Source organism: Mus caroli, unplaced genomic scaffold (genome assembly GCF_978045245.1).
Source record: "Mus caroli unplaced genomic scaffold, Mus_caroli_1 scaffold_5, whole genome shotgun sequence".
In the NCBI taxonomy this organism is placed as follows: Eukaryota; Metazoa; Chordata; class Mammalia; order Rodentia; family Muridae; genus Mus; species Mus caroli.
Genome location: NW_028227260.1, coordinates 22,400,895 through 22,418,614, shown reverse-complemented (window position 1 = coordinate 22,418,614; position 17,720 = coordinate 22,400,895). Strand labels below are relative to the sequence as shown.

Sequence of the window (17,720 nt, the reverse complement as noted above, 5' to 3'; positions counted from 1 at the left end):
AGCAGCAAAGGTCTGTGTCTATAACCATGGCCCGTGTTACCACCAAACATCATCTTGATATCGCTTGTGAGAGCTGCTGCCTGGGACCATGTTGGTGTGTGTCCAAGGACAGTACAGGGCTGGCCCCACCCCTTACTGGTTGTGGCACTGGGGAGAGATGGCTCCGCCCTTCACCAGCTACAGTACTCTGGAGAGTGCCCTGCCCATACACACACATTTTACCTGGGCAGCATAATAGAGGGTACAGGGGTGTGGGCGATAGGGTGCGGGGGTGTGGGCTTCCCTGAGAACATGAACCCTCTTCTGCCATGAGGTGGTCTGGGCTCAAGAGAGATGCCATGCCTTACCCTCTCGCCCCAGTAACCTGCAGCAGATAGGAGAGCTGGCCACAAGGTCATGAGGGCAAGACAGCCAGCCCCACGCCCCGCTGGCTATGGCACTCAGGGTAGAGAACCCTGCACCATTAGGACAGCACAATAGAGCTTATCCTGGTGGCAGAGGCTAGGGTGAGCCAGCCCCAAGAGCAGGTGAGCAGGACAGCAGAGCAGAGCGGGAGAGCAGGAGAGCTGGCCCCGCCCCTTGGGTATGCTAATGAGGCAGTAATGGAAAGCTGACTCTGGTGGTGTGGGTGCATGAGAGCTGGTGGGCTACCACCCACACCCAACGTGGCCCACCCCAACATCCACCCCATCTATGAACGGTTGCAGTGCCTGAAGGGGCTGGTCCTAGAGATCCAAAGCTGCAGAATCTCCATGACAGAGGGCAAAAACAGGATATGCGAGAGGAGTCCTGGTGAGAAGTACTCTAGCATAGCATACAGAGGCCTCAAACCAGACCAATGACTCATTGCAGTGAGCTTTTGCAAGTAAAGCTATCTGAGCAAAAAAGTTTAGCATGCAGTACCCCATGATACTGACACAATGCAGCTTCCACAGTGAGGAGGGTTTTATTTGTGTGTTTTGTTTTCCTTTGGGGGAAGGTGGATATGAATGGATGGGAAGATGGGTGGGATTGAGTACATGATGTGAAATTCACAAAAGATCAATAAAAGTTTAGAAAAGGCTTCCAATGAAATTCCTAGCCAAATGGATGGACCTGGAGGGCATCATCTTGAGTGAAGTAACACAATCACAAAAGAACTCACACAATATGTATTCACTGATAAGTGGATATTAGCCCAAAACTTAGGATACCCAAGATTTAAGATACAATTTGCTAAACGCATGAAACTCAAGAAGAATGAAGACCAAAGTGTGGACACTGTGCACCTTCTCAGAATTGGGAACAAAACACCCAGGGAAGGAGTTACAGAGACAAAGTTCGTAGCTGTGATGAAAGGATGGACCATTTAGAGACTGCCGTACCCAGGGATCCGTCCCATAATCAGCTTCTAAACGCTGACACCATTGCATACACTAGCAAGATTTTGCTGAAAGGACCCAAATATAGCTGTCTCTTGTGAGACGATGCCGGGGCCTAGCAAACACAGGAGTGGATGCTCACAGTCAGCTATTGGATGTATCACAGGGCTCCCAATGGAGAAGCTAGAGAAAGTACCCAAGGAGCTAAAGGGATCTGCAACCCTATTGTTGGAACAACATGATGTACTAACTAGAACCCCGGAGCTCTTGTCTCTAGCTGCATATGTATCGAAAGTTGGCCTAGTTGGCCATCACTGGAAAGAGAGGCCCATTGGACTTGCAAACTTTATATGCCCCAATATAGGGGAATGCCAGGGCCAAAAGAATGGGAATGGGTGGGTAGGGAAGTGGGGGGGGGTATGGAGGACTTTTGGGATAGCATTGGAAATGTAATTGAGGAAAATATGTAATAAAAATATTAAAAAAAAAAAAAAAGAACCAGGGGAATGCCAGGACCAAGAAGTGGGAGTGGGTGGGTAGGGGAGTGGGAGGGGGGTCTGGGGGACTTTGGGGATAGCATTTGAAATGTAAATGAAGAAAATACCTAATTAAAAAAAATAAATTGGAAAAAAAAAAAAAAAAACCCTCACCAGCAACACCATGAAGATGTCAAGTCTGCCAAGGTAATATAGAAATGCAATTAAAATAAAAATGAGTAGTAATACTTTTAAATATTTCTTATGGAAAATTAGATGAATAAATCTAGAATTTTATGTTATGAAAACTTTTGTGTTAAAATAATAAAAGTGATGAGGGCAAATTAGCCCTGACATATAAAAAAAAAAAAAAAAACAAGTTGTTTCAAGATCACCTTTGCTCTGCCTTTCATGAATTCTGCATGCTTTGACTCATGGTTCAATATGTCAAAAAGTCACCAATCTTGAGAATTTATATGTGATTTCTTCACAGTGATTTTTTTTTTTTTAGGAATGAGATATATATCCCATTGCGTTTGTATTTATTTTGCATTGTGAGATTTTTTCTTTTCTTATTAAAAACTTAAATCTAATAAAATAAATAAATAAATAAATCTTTACACATAAATAAATAAATTAAATAAATAAATAAATAAATAAAAGAAAAGGCTTCCAAAAATACTGTTTGAAATTAGAAAATATTTAAATATAGGGGACTCGTGTTTGAAAACACTTGTAGAAATGTCTATGGAGGAGCATCAGGAGACATCTCATCCAACATGACACATAATCCAAGACTGATCTAGTTTGTGTATAGGAAGCACACACACACACACACACACACATGCGTGCGTGCACAAGATTTCCATGAAAATATAAACTGTAAAGTAATTTGAAGATTGATATACAACCTAGCAATTCCATTTCAAAGTATACAAAAGAGAAAGATTTCCATATATACAAGATATGCTTAATGTTTACAGGTCGATTGTCTGCAGTCAGAGTATGGTGTAGTGTAGTGGCCCAAAAGAATGAATTGCACTTCACACCAAAAACAAACAAAAAAACAGATGAATCTCAGAAACGTAATTAAGGAAAATATTAAAGTTACTAGTGATGGAAAACAAAGTATAATTTGGGTTTTATTTTTTTTTTTTAAGCTTTGAGACAAGGAATAAGAAAATGGGACTCTGAAATGTTTTGTTACGACACGGCTTACTGGCTTGAATGTGTTTTAGCAACCACTGACGATCATAGCTGCACAACGCAAAGCACAGTCGAACAAGTGTGAAGAAAATAAAATGACGTTGAAGCCAAGATGACAGATGAGAAACTGTGAGAAACTATTGACAGGTCCAGTTCAAGGCAAGGAGGAGAGGAACCAGAATAACAGGAGCAGTGAGGACAGACAGGAAGGAAAGTTATTCAAAAGCCTCTGATGAACAGGCACCAATTTCTAACTGATGGAGAAGCTGAGAGAGAAAAAAAAAGAAGCTGGAACAAGCCCCACATTCCTGATCTGAGTGACAAGAGAGTCAAGAGTCAGCAACAAGAGCTTGTCATCTGATAAGCTGGGTTTGAGACAATATTGAGATGTCCATATTCAGTAAGATTCTATGTGATCCTCTTTCTAAGCCAAAGCATTCTTTTCTCTCTTTTTTTTAAATTTTTCTTTATTTATTTACATTGCAAATGGTATCCCCTTACCCAGTTTCCCTGCTCCCGGGAACCCCCATCCCATCCCCCTCAGAAACCCCTGCTTCTATGAGAGTGTTCCTCTACCCACCCACCCACGATTCCACTACACTGGGGCATCTATCAAGCCTTTATAGGACCAAGGACCTTTCCTTCCACTGATGCCTGACAAGGCTATCCTCTTCTACATATGCAGCTGGAGCCATGTGTACTCCTTTGTTGATGGCTTAGTCCCTGGGAGCTCTGAGGGGTCTGGTTGGTTAATATTGTTGTTCTTCCTATGGAATTATAATCCCCCACAGGTCCTTCAGTTCTTTCTCTAACTCCTCCATTGGGGATCCCACACTCAGTGCAATGGTTGGCTGCTAGCATCAGACTCCGTATTTCTCAGGCTCTGGCAGGACCTCTAAGGAGACTGCTATATTAGGCTCCTTTCAGCAAGTACTTCTTAGCATCCACAATAGTGTCAGGGTTTGGTGACTGTATATGGGATGAATCCCCAGATGGGACAGTATCTTGTAGCCTTTCCTTCAGTCTCTGCTCTTCATTTTGTCTCCTACAATCCTGAGTGACGTAACTCAATTATAAAAGAACGAATATGGTATGCACTCACTGATAAGTGGATATTAGCCCAAAAGCTCAGACTATCCAAGATATAATTTACAGACCACATGAAGCTCAAGAAGAAGGAAGACCAAATTTTGGGTGCTTTGGTCCTTCTTAGAAAGAGGAACAAAATACTCACGGGAGCAAATATGGAGACAAAGTATTCTTTCTAAAGCTCCCTGTAATGTGCCTATAGTCCAATCAAATGTCACCCCAACCTCTAATCAAGCAATGCACACTGTTTTCACTTACAACACTTAACCTTCTTCAAAGTTAAGGTTCAGAAATGATAGTTACCATTGATGCTTTGGGAAAGAAAAATACCTTCATTTTTTCCTTCATTATGGGGATTGTTCTTTTCACTGAAAGATGCTTGGCAGCATCCCTCATCTCTGATTACTAAATGTCGTTATCAGCACCACCCCCAAATTGTTACAATCAGACATGTTTGCAGTCCTTGTTCGACTAATGCTTTGCATTGTGTAACTATGATTGTCAGTGGTTGCTAAAGCACATTCAAACCAGTCAGCTGTCTTAACAAAACATTTCAGAGTTCCATTTTCTTATTCTTTGTCTCAAAGCTTTAAAAAGTGAAACCCAATTAATACTATGTTTTCTTTAACTGTAGAAACTTTTATATTTTCTTATCCAATATTAAGTTTCTGAGATTCATCTGGGTTTTTGTTTGTTTGTTTTTAGTAACATACTCACACACACACCTAACTACAACCTGCTCAGTCTGTAAATCTTGTTTAGGAAAAAAATTTTTTATTAAAACTCTCATATCAAAACTTTTCTTTCACATGACCTCAAATAACATTAGAAAATATGGAACTGTTATCTAGTATAATCCATACACTGGTTTTATGTAAGTGAAATTCTACAAATTTAAATCTCTTTGAAACAGATTAAACAAACACTTAGTGTTTGGGATTAAGGTAAAAACAAATCAACGGTGCAAAGCTCTGAGTTCAATCCATAGTACCCCAAACCAAAATTGGTTAAAGTTTGACCTTTACTAGACTGAATGCACAAGCGGAAATTGACACTTAAAGTTGACTTGTTATAAAATTACCCCATACCATTTTCATTAAATACATTAAATGGTACTCTGGAGTGTAAGGTGTGGATTTTTGTCCTATAAAGGGAATGTAGAGAAATCTCTAAAATTTTCCAAAAACTGATTCTACAAGAGAATTACAATGCTTCATCAACTATCTGAACATATCCAAGCATGGGGAAAAAGAGAAACAGTTATAATTTGACTCTCTTAGTGGCATTGCTTGTACTGCTTTGCTTGTTTGTTTCCATTTTGAGACTGGTTCTCCTGTAACAGAGGCTGGCCTCCAATTCACTATCAAGCCAGTTCAAGGTTTGATATTCAGACCCTCATTTTCCTCTCTGAATGATGGGGTTATAAGCATGCACTACAATAACTGGTTTGTGTTATACTGAGGAATGAACCTAGGGCTTTCTGAATGCTAAGCAGTCATTGTATCAACTGACTTACATCCCAAGGCCAAGATTTCATCTCCTGTGCCATGCTGATAATGAATCCCCAAGGCATGAGGTTCATCATCACCGAGTTTAAGTATCATTCAGAGTGAGCTACTGGGTTGAGCAGAGAGAATGTCCATTTTCAATGAATTTACTAGAGTTTGAATACTATGCCCCAGAAAGTCAGTATGCTATAACTCTTCAATACTTAGTTCTTATGAAAGGTATACCTAACATTACTTTCATTGTCAGTGGTCTTGATCACCTATTTCTAATGCCATATAAACTATCCCAAGTATGATGTTTATTTACTTGACTACATCTGGGATGAACTAAAGTCTGAGTGGCTGAGTATATTTTTGAGAGAGTTTTCTTGATTGAATTATTTGATGTGGGAAGACCCAAACTACATCTGGATCTTTTGAGCGGAGAAAATCCACATTAAATCTGGGCCACACCTTCTGGTGGCAGTCTATAGGAAGGACATAGAAGAAGAAAGTGTTTGCTCTTTGTCTGCTTGCTCTCACTCTCACTAGCAAGTTCTTTCCTTCACTGGCATTAGAACCCACTTCTTGGGATTCTGGCATATACTGAAGATCAGCTGAGATATCCAGCTCATGGACTAAAAAACTACTGGATTCTCGGAGTTTCTGTTAGTAGACAGCCACTGTTAGACTAGCTGGACCACACACAGCCTGCAATACACTCAGATATATAGGAAGATTAATAGATAGATTGACACACATAGAGATAGATAGAAAGATATATATATATATATATATACAGATAGATACATATATAGTAATAATCATATAGTTAGTTATAGTTATAATATCTATATAATATTATATATAACCCATATAGACATATTCATCTATCCCATCAGTTTTATTCCTCTAGAGAACCCTAACTAATTATAACTAATCTAAATTGAAACATAAAAATTTAAACTTTAAGCAACACTTTCCATCCAAATACAGGATATCCCAACTATCCATTTCTGTGTGTATTTATGCTGTACTTCAAATATGTAGCCTATCTTTGGTTATTTACACCAGAATCAAACACAGGGCTTCCTTTATGCATGCTAGGCAAGGATTCTAATACTGAGATACCAATCTTTCTGGAGTTTTTTTTTTTTTTTTTTTTTTTTTTGGTTTGACATTGTTTCCTTATGCCTTATGTACTTTTATTTAGCCTTAAGTTCAAGATATTGCTGCCTAGGGGATAGAAAGATGGATCCATAGTTCATAGTGATTACTGCCCTTCACTCACACATACACATACCACACACAGATACCCACACATACATGCAACATTACATGGACTAAACAGGTTATATTTAGGAATGTGTATGTGTATATATATTCATACAATAATAATATACTGAAAAGGGAGGCCATCAATTTAAAGGAGAGTAGGGAGTTGTAAGTATACGAGGATTTGGAAGGAGAATAGGGAAGGGAGAAGTGTAATTATATTATAATCACCCAAAATAGAAGAAATAATACATTACTCTCTTAGCCTTCAGATGGATAGTATTGCAGATGTACATCTATATACATGCTAGGTTCCTTTCTTTCTAGACAACTGAACATGTCTCCAAAGTTAAACTTCTTATAGTAATTATTTTGTTCTAAAGTTTTCAAACATAAAGGCATGAAAGGCTATGTGAGTAAATAAAACATGGCCTGACATGGAAAATGTATGATAGCTATGAAGTTGAGTAAGTATGTACTTTCACAAGAAGTAACTTCTATATATTTCTATTAATAGTTCTACAATAAGGAGAAAACATTCCCAGTGGATACTTCACTGTGCTATTCCTAACCAATACTTTGCTATATACTCCACAGCAAACACAAGAAGTACTATGTATTCTACCAATAGCAAACAATGTCAAAGCATATTTAATAGGATAAAATAGAATATATACATTATATATGAAGAGTTACAAATTGAATTAGTTTAACAATGACTACACCTTCCAATTCAAGCTAAAATTTTATTTAACTTTGCAAACTTGCAGAAAAAGTAAAAGACATTAAGGGATCACTATAGAATTTGTTCTAGAGTAAATCCGTTCAAGGTTTAGCAAATCAGACATAATCTACAGTTATTAAAATATGAGTCAACTCTGAAAAATGTGTTTCACATTCCATTTTTAGGAAGACACTTCATAAAGAAAGGCAGATACTTGATTCAGGTCAAAATTTTAAATCACAAACTTGTTCCAGTGAATGCACTAGCAAGACCTTTAACTATGAGACTAAGTCAGATGTTTTTATCTGGCTCCATTTTACAATCGAATACAATGTACCATATCCTACAGTTGAAGAGGTGAGCCAACATATGTAGGAAATCCTAGAGTCAATTCCTGGTTTACAGGAAAACATGTGATTATGCGGGACACAGCACAATCTGCTAAAGAATTCCTAAATCTATTTTACAGACATCTGCTCACGGACAGAAAAGTTACTGTATAATGCATCAGAGGGACTGGCTGCAAGTAGGCTCAAACACATCCACTCAGTTGTAGCAAGGGGGAGGGAGAGCTGTGAAAATGATCAACATATGTTTGGGTAACCAATAAATTCTTCTTGGTTTTTCTGTTGTTGTTTTTGTTTGGTTGGCTTTTGGTTTTTCAAAACAAGGTTTCTCTGTGTAGCCCTGGCTGTCCTAGAACACACTTTTTAGAGCAGGCTAACCTCAAACTCTGATATCTGCATGACTCTGCTTCCCAAGTGCTGGGATTAAAGGTATGCAACACCTCTGTCCAGTGCAATAAATTCATTTTTTTTTTTTTTGGTTTTTCGAGACAGGGTTTTCCTGTGTAGCCCTGGCTGTCCTGGAACTCACTTTGTAGACCAGGCTGGCCTCGAACTCAGAAATCCGCCTGCCTCTGCCTCCCGAGTGCTGGGATTAAAGGCGTGCGCCACCACGCCCGGCCTAAATTCATTTTAAGGCAACAAATTATCATGGTATCCAGAAAGTTCATACAGTCTATAAGCAGGCCACATGAAAGGAGAGATTACAAAGAGAATACGTGTCTTTCCCAAAATACGATAACAATTTTTGGATACTTATTATATCCATTTTGGGTGAGAGGTTTATTATTATTAAGAGTTGAGAAAGTGGATATACTCAAAAAGGTCATGAGGACAAACCATCAGCTGATTTCCCAGGAAAGGTACAAGCTCCTCTTAAATGTGAATCTACTCAAGAAACTGTCATAATCATGTAGCATTGAGCTCCATCCCAGTAAAGGAGAAAAGTGAGACAGAGGTAGAAATGAAAACTGACAGGAGGGATCCACAAGTCACAGACATAAATGCAGAGAAAAATGGAAAAAGACACCAAAGATACACTCTGCCAACAGCTGTCTTCTTGCCATGTTCCATCTTAGCAAGCCTTTTAGAGGCAACAAGGCTTCATGGCTACATAATTGGAGGACACTATGTAAAGTTTACAAAGAGGATGAGCTATACGGCTGGGATAACCAAGAAAACTAAAGGAAAAAACTAACCATAGGTTCCTAGTAAGATCATTCCATAGAGTATAAAGACACACAATAACACTGCACTAGAACTTGAAAACTTCATAGTTTGGGTTTTAAACCTCTGGATGAGTAGTAACCTTAGGTTAATCACTAAATTTCTGTCTGAACGTTCATTCACTCAAACTGAAAGTGTTTACATTTAGACAACCTTGACTGTATATTGAATTCACCTGGGAAGATTTTGTTTAAGAAACTTGGCCACTGAGACCCTAATTTAATTGGTCTGGAGTAAGGCCTTGGCGCTTAAAAAAAAAAATCCCTTGTGATTTTAATGTCTAGCCAGAGCAGGAAACACTGGTATATTTCATCTTATGCATATATGAGAGTTAAAAAAAACACACAGAAAGCCTTCCCTTCCTTCTTCTTTGGAAATTTGTCGATTTCCAAATATTTTCAATATTGCTTTAGCTCATTTTCCAACAACCACTTAATTAGCAGAATAGCATATCTGCTATTTTTAACTCATGTTCCAACGACTGTTTAATTAGCAGAATAGTATCTTAGCTATTTTCATTTCTTTGAGTCCTTCCTCCATCCAATAAACTACTTCATGCTTGTCTAAATAATCAGTTTTGTTCTGAAACATTAGCCAGGAGTCATTGTACATACACTGTAAGAGTGCCATCAAGCAGTGTCATCTTAAAGAAGACGGTATTTACCTGGATGTATATGTTTGTGTACATGTACATATATAACCTCACATATGCTCCATTTGTCTTCAAATCTGAGGTGCCTTCTTTCATTTACATAGAATGAACATGGTATCTGTATTCACAAATATTGCTCATAGATAATGCATAGATAAATCTTGTCAAACAGATGACAAGTAACACATACTTATATCTCATTGAAATGAAAAAGATAATACCACAAGATCTATTTTACTCTACCTGATTTTGATATGGTCTCTCAAAGAAAGTACATTTGAAAGACAAAAAATTATTAAATGTTTGGCATTTCTTTCCGTTTTAATTTGCTGTTTTATTGAGTTTTTTTTTAAGAAAACCACATTATTGATTTTTAAATAAAATAACTTTGTTCTAATTACTCACAAATAAAAACATTTACTTTTTTTTTTTTTTTTTTTTTTTTTTTTTTTTTGGTTTTTCGAGACAGGGTTTCTCTGTATAGCCCTGGCTGTCCTGGAACTCACTTTGTAGACCAGGCTGGCCTCGAACTCAGAAATCCACCTGCCTCTGCCTCCCGAGTGCTGGGATTAAAGGTATGCACCACCACGCCCGGCTTTACTTTTTTATATACACAGCTGGCTCAAACACTTGCCCAGTCCCAAGCTTGTCTATCTCAGCGAACTGCTATATAGTCAGAATGATCATTCTGAAGAGACAAAGCTTTGCTTAGGGATTTACACTTTTACTTTCAATTACATTTTTCTTCACTTGTATACCACAAAAAAAATTTATAAAACTATGAGAGAGAGTTGAAACCAGGAGAGAAAAAGTGTCATTATGTCCTGTTCATGATTCACGTGTCCTTTTAACTTTATCCTATCCTTCCTCATCATCATCTAATTGTATTCTCTCTATTGCCTTTCTAAATGTTATAACTACACCCATACTAACAGCATATATATATATACACTATATATATATATATATATATATATATATATATATACACACATGCATGCACATTATAGGCTAGGAATTAAAACTGCTAATTAACAAATGGGCTAATTAAATCTACAGACATTTTTCAGAAGAAGAAACACAAATGGAATGTATTTTTTAAAGTACTTAACATCAGTAGTCACTGGATAAATGCAAAGTAAATTACTTTGAGACTTCAACATACCCTGGTCAGAATGGCTACCATCAAGAAATCTAACAGCAAAAGTTAGAGAGGACAGGGTTATAGGGGGAGGATGGGGAGAAGTAATCCTTACTCACTGCTGGTAGAATTCATACTATTACAATAAGTATGGAGATGAGTTTGGAATTTCCTCAGAAAATGAAACAAAAGAACCCCGACCATATAACCCAGCTAATCTCCTCAAAGGACTATATACCAGGTAGAGTTGCACATTGATATTTATCGCCCCTGTATTTACAATAACAATGAAATGGAATGAACACTGGCATCCACTTACAAATGTGTAGATAATGGAAATGTAACTACACATACAAACTAGAATGTTATTTAGATATTCATAAAAGTGAAATTAAGAGGCAAGTAGGTGGGTTTAGAAAGTATAATATTAAGCAAAGATAACCCAAAGTAAGAAAGAGAAAATTCTGCCTATTCTCCTTCATATATGCATCATAGCTTATAATAAAGCTGAGTTATTTTGAAAAGTACTATCAGATGGTTGCTTATGCCTGTAATTAGGTGAGACTGAGTCAGGCAAATTATCTCAAGTTCAAGGCCAATCTGGGATACAAAGTAAATTCAATACTAGCTGGAAATACAGAGACTCTGTCTCAAAAGGGTGGGTTAAGGGAAGCTGGGGAAATGACAATGGGTAAAGTTCTGTCAACAGAATGACAGTTGGAGTACAAATCACCAGAACCCATGTAAAGGACAGGCACAGTAACTCAGGTATTTGCAATCCCAGCACTCCTTTAGGAAGATAAGAAGGAAGGCAGCAGAAGCCCTAGAAGATGATGGGTCAGCTAGCCAGGAATACTCAGAGTCCAAAAGACTCCTATCTTTAGGTAGAAGGTAAGAACGGATATGCAAGATACTCCTTTGATGACCACACACTGGCCATAGCACCCATGTGCCTTCATCTATAAGGGAATGTTTACACACAGGAGTATCACACACAAAGGAGGAAGCAGAAGAGAATGAAAAAGTAAAGGAGGAAAACACACAAATGAAAACACCTTACTCAGCGGGTGTTTGTCAGGTAAACATGAGTATCTAAATTTAATCCCCAGCATCTACATACAAAAGAAAAAAAGCTGGGCACATTTTTTTTGAAACCCCAGAGCTGGAGAAAGGAAGAGAAATGGGTCCTCGGTGTTCTCAAACCAGCCAGCCTAGTCTCCTTGACAACTTCAGAGCAGTGAGAGCACCTCTCAAACAAAATCAAATGCACTGAACCTGAGGCTGACCCCTGGCCTACACATTTTCATACACACCCTAGCACAGGTTTGCACTGGCACAGGTACACACACCAAAAGGTATACCATGTAGACCCTAATAAAGATTAAGATGGATACAGAATGCTTCAATAGCATGTGCAAAATCCTGAGTCTTCAGCACCAGTACCAACAAAAAGATATGGGGAGTTAACAGTTTACCAAGAACAAATATGGTTCTGGGTTGTGTTGAGGTTTGCCTCAGAAAACCAACCAAAGGCTTAAAAGCAAATGGTTATAACTGAATAAAATGATGCTCATGTTTGTGAGAAATGTCACTATACAAAGAGGAGTAGGAGGGGGATAGGAGGAGGAGGAAGAGAAGTAGGAGGGGAAGGAGGAGGAGAAGAAGGAGGGGGAGGAGGAGGAAGCAATATAGAATGGTAACACTAAACGAGTATATACCTTTAAAGTGGCTCCCCATATCCTCAGAGAGAACAAGGCACAAACATAAAGGGAAAATAAAGCCAGAAATGTCAAATAAGTAGTAAAGACGATAAGTGCCCAGGAATTCAAAGAAACAGAAGACTGCTATGAATTATGGAACCAGCTTCTTAGAAAACCTCCTGTATACTGAGAACCTTGCATGAAGATGAGGCAAAATTACACAAACACATTTGAAGGGCAGTAAGCTGACCTAGTTGGAACAGAAGGCAGGAACATTTGTGGAGATAAGGTTGCAATAATTAACCTGGGGCCAGACAGTGACAGCTAAGATGCTTAAACTTTATCCCACAGGTAGAATGAAGGAACCTTTATGGGTTAAAAAAAAAAAAAACAGTAAGAAAAACAGTTCCTACAAGAATGCATCATGGAGCCATTTTTCTTGAAGCTTTTGTAAAAACACACCAAGGAGCATATATTGTCAATACCTCACCATGGGTATGTGAATAGAGTTGTTTGGGCAATCTGTTCTTGGTAAAGGTGTAAACATTCAAATGTGCTTTCCAAAATACAAAATCAGGTCTTGATTATGCATTCCTGAGGCTAACGCCTAAGAGGATTATTGACTAGGAAGCTTCAATTTGAGGTTTTCTTCCTCTTCCATCCTCTGCCAGTGCATGCATCTTGATTTGATGTCTAGAAACTGAATGCACTCAAATTGTCTGGTTTGTAAATAAGGTTGTTTACTATTTCCTACTATGCATGAATTTACTTACTATGTTGCTTCAAAATCACTACATCACTTCAAATATTTTGGTGCATAATTCATTTCAGCAGAGTATATGGGATACATAAATAAAGAATTAAAGATCATGAGAGGGAAAAAAAAACTTTCAGCAAACCTAAACAAAGCTAAAAATAAGCCGCACAGCTTTAGAAGGAGAGCGAATTCGTAACAACAGCAAAAAATACCAGCCACAACAAAGACGAACACAGAGTATAGGATAATCCATTAACCATCAACTCCATCAGAAATGGAATATTTTTTCTCAAAAATGCCCATTTCTTTTGTTTTCTGCTATAAAAATTAAAACTAACATCATTCAAATCTGGACTGCCTTTCACCCAATAACCAAACCCTTAAGTGATTGATGATTTAATTTGCTAGTACAACAAATACTAATCCAGCCACCATCACCTCTCAACGCCAGGAAAATGAAAAAATAAAATAAGATAAAATAGAAACCACTCTATAAGGCATACATGAGGGGAAAGAAGCTAAAAATACCCTAAGATGATTAAACAAATCCACCATAAGACCACAAACAGCAAACCTGACTCTAAAAAGGACTATGCCATTTGTGCAGGCATGGATGCCTTCAAGGAATACGTAGAGAGTATGATATTCTGCATTGTCTGTTCTCAACTCCCCCTCACCGCCTCCCACCTACTCACAGTTGAGGTGGGGAAAGATAAGACCAAGAGTTGCAAGAAGTGCATTAAGGAAGGTGTCAATAAGTCCCTTCTGCCTGTGTGCATGCAACTCTCTTTAACAATAATGCCCCTAACATCGCAGCCAGCTTCTCCATCATCCCTGGGCTACTGGCGCCCCTCTTTCCCGCTGCCTGCATTGCCCCTTTGCAGTCACAGGAGGCTGCTAGGATTCCGGGACTCCCGCCGCCTCTGCGCGCCGGGCCAGCAGACTCCAACAAGGCAGCCACGCAGCCACCCACTCCCCATCCTCCTTCCAGGCCCCGCTTCCCCTCCCCCCGAGCCTGTCACCTGCTTGGGTGGTGTCCGTCAGGTCGTAACCGCTGCCCGGGAACTCTCTGAGTTTCCTGCCACTGAGGCTCAGGATGCCAGAGTTCCCCGCCTCCTCCAGGGCCCGGTCCAGGCTCCTCACCGTGTGCTGAGGCTGCAAGCTCCCCGGGTGCCACTGAGGCCCATTGGGGAACGGCTGACCGAAAAGAGTCGGTACCGGGATGGGCACCGCCACGGTCCCGCCACAGCCGCCACCTCCTCCCGCCCCGGTGCCCCCACCTCCTCCTCCACCACCACCACCTCCTCCTCCAGCCGCGCCACCGCCACCGCCACTTCCACCTCCACTGCAGCCGCCGCCCCCACTGTTCCCACCGCCTCCCTGACTCGCCGCCATGTTCCTGGGAGAGAGAATAGCCCCCGACAATACTCGGAGCCTGGGCCGCGAGTGGAGGGGGTTCTTAGGACGCATGCGCAGACTGAGGGGGGGGCGAGGGAGATGGTAGGAAGGAACCCCGGGCCAGTGGCTATGAGGTGTCGCGCACACAGAGGACGCTGGAACGTGCTCAACGTCTGTTTAAAAAAAAAAAACCGAGGATCCAAGGAAGGATGCTAAATCCAGGGTCCGCTGCTTTGGGTACCAAAGTCTTAAGAGGTACCAGGTTAACTGGAAGTCTCTTGAGCTCTGCGCCTCCTCCCCCTGCTCCCAAGTCTCTCAGAGTGCTTTGCCTTTTCGTTCTGCAAAACAAAAACAAAACACAAAATGTGAGGTGGGGAATAAAAGGACTTCTTTCAAAATGTATAGAAACAGCTCTTGGGAGGATTAGGAGGCAACTGACTGAGATACTTCCTACAAATACCTCGAATCATCTTTCAGTGCAAATATACTAAAAGAAGGGTTGAGGAGAAAAATGAGAACCGTATTGAGAATAAGGCATAACTTGCATTCTGCTAGCCTTTAGAAGCCCAAAGTAGGAAAAGAACTTAAATGTTTTCAAGGAAGGCTCTCCTTGCAGTGAGTCTCAGCCAAACTGCTGCCTTCCAAACTTGGAAACAGAGGTCTCCACATTCTGTTCTATGACTCTTTGAAGTTGTTCCAAGAACTCCAAAATATCTCCAGTTTCGTCTCATCACGTCAGCATTGGATGATAAAAGCACTTTGATCATCAAACAACCTTGGAAAGAATTTTTGAAATACAGGTTTTAGTTTAAATGGCATTCTGACAATTTGATGCTGGGAATTTGAAGCCAATCCATCTTGGGATTTAGGAGTTCCTTCTTACAACTTAAAGAGACGTTTAATGTAGAGGCCAAAGAAAGTTGAAAGTCGTTTATAAGAGATTGTGGTGCCTCCATAATCTGACCACAATCTTTGTAGGCAGATAGGTAGTGAGCCCTTTCAGTTGCTGCTCAGATTTCCACTACCTACTTCTCTCCCAATGAGCCTTCAGCTCCCTTCCCTAATACTCAATGAGATTATTGGGGAAAACAATTAGAATGCTCTGGCATGTCCCTTTATCGTTAATTCCAATAACTTGTGCACATGATTCACATCTTTGTAAATTTGAACAACATACCATAGTCTCAGAGAAGACTGCATGCACCAAGGAAATTGATCTGCCATAGGCTATATACTTTGAAAAACAATATAGGGAAGAAAAGCAATTTGGCTGAGTGGTTTTGTGGCCATAGAGGGTTAATTTAAATGAATATGATAAGAAAAAATTGCATGGCCCAGCAGTGGTGGCACATGCCTTTAATCCCAGCACTTGGGAGGTAGAGGCAGGTGATTTTTGAATTTGAGGCCAGCCTGGTCTACAGAGTGAGTTCCAGGACAGCCAGGGCTACACAGAGAAACCCTGTCTGAAAAACCAGAGAGAGAGAGACAGAGAGAGAGAGACAGAGAGAGAAAATATTGTACTCACATTGGACATGAATCACAGAAAGAATAGGACTTAAACTGAATTTTATACCAGTAATTAGCAATTGAAAATGATTTAGTAAATACACTGGTAGGAGGTGGGGATTTAGATCAGTATAGAACATTTGCAAGGTCCTGGATTTACCCACCAGTACCGCACCAAAAAAAAAAAAAAAAAAAAATCCCCAAACAACATGCCTATTTTAAAAATTGGGTTGTATCTTGTCACTACCAAGACTGCCATCCAGTACTCAGTAAGCCTGTTTTCTCCCAAATAAGTAACTAAATCCCACTCCTATCACAAAGATATATATATATTGTAACTTATACTTCCTATCCCTTATTTTCAAACCAAACAATGTACTGAGACATTCCATAATTAAGAAGGATGAAGAATGAAGCTAAATTCATTAGTAAGAAAAAATAAGGAAAGGAAATAGTTTAAGAATTACCCAGGGGCTGGTTCAGTGGTAAAGTGCTTCCCTAGAATATGGGAGACCCCAGGTTTCATTCCTAACTCTGCAAAATAAATATGTAACTGATGCTTACAAAACAAAAAAGAAGATTTGAATTTATTTTAAAAACAATGTTTATGCTCCAGTATAAAGACAGCCTGGGGATAGAAATTCTTAAGAGTAAAGGAAAATATGCAAACAAATTTAAGACGGAAAATTATCTCCCAAAGAATTAAAAGACAGACTAAGTAAGAAACATATGAAACATACAATGTGCTGTGCATACATACACATACACCAACACCTGTAAAGTTTTTTGACAAGACCGCCAAGTTCAAAGGGAGGTTAGATTTAGAACAGAGGTTATGAAGTTCAGAAAACTATTCCAATTCCTTAACTTCCTGTATAATACTTGGGGAAAAAAAGAAATCCCTATGCTTCAGTGTCCCTATATAACCTTAGATGATAATAGTACTCAATAATGAGAATTAAATAGCATTTGCTACAGTTGTGAAATATTGACATACTAACCATTTCCATCTTAATTGGAGTAGTTGGAGTTACCCACAAGAAGTTTCCAAGACTCCAGCCTGTTGATACTCCCTCATATAAAAGGAAAGGATAAGAAGGGTCATCAGAGTCTCAACTGAGGTTCCTACTGCTCTTTCTTGTGTCCCAGTCCTAGTTATATGAATTCTCCCCGAAACTGTACATGGTCTCGGGGAGGGTCTAGCCAACTATGTAAAGAAGATTGAAGGTTAATTGAAGGAGGGAACATCATATGCATAGCTGTGGGGGCAGTATCAACTATGCTGTGGTGAAATATTTAGTGAAGTGGCTATTTGGGGGTATGCCCCACACTCCTGCAAGTAACTGCTCACTCATGCTGTGTGAGGAAGTCCAATAA

The 17,720-nt window shown here is 39.5% G+C and overlaps 1 protein-coding gene across 6 annotated transcripts in view; it reads right to left on the bottom strand.

Moving 5' to 3' along the window:
- Positions 1-14,909, bottom strand: part of Lrch2 (leucine rich repeats and calponin homology domain containing 2) — an 86,862-nt gene extending 71,953 nt beyond the window's left edge. For 5 of the 6 annotated variants that reach the window (XM_029473654.2, XM_021153736.3, XM_021153737.2 and 2 more), the window contains exon 1: positions 14,462-14,834. In XM_029473654.2, the coding sequence (XP_029329514.1) occupies positions 14,462-14,834 (373 nt within the window). Of the gene's footprint in view, positions 1-14,461 lie in introns of all 6 variants that reach the window. The other variant, XM_085837979.1, reaches the window with a different exon arrangement.
- Positions 14,910-17,720: the final 2,811 nt, after the last annotated feature.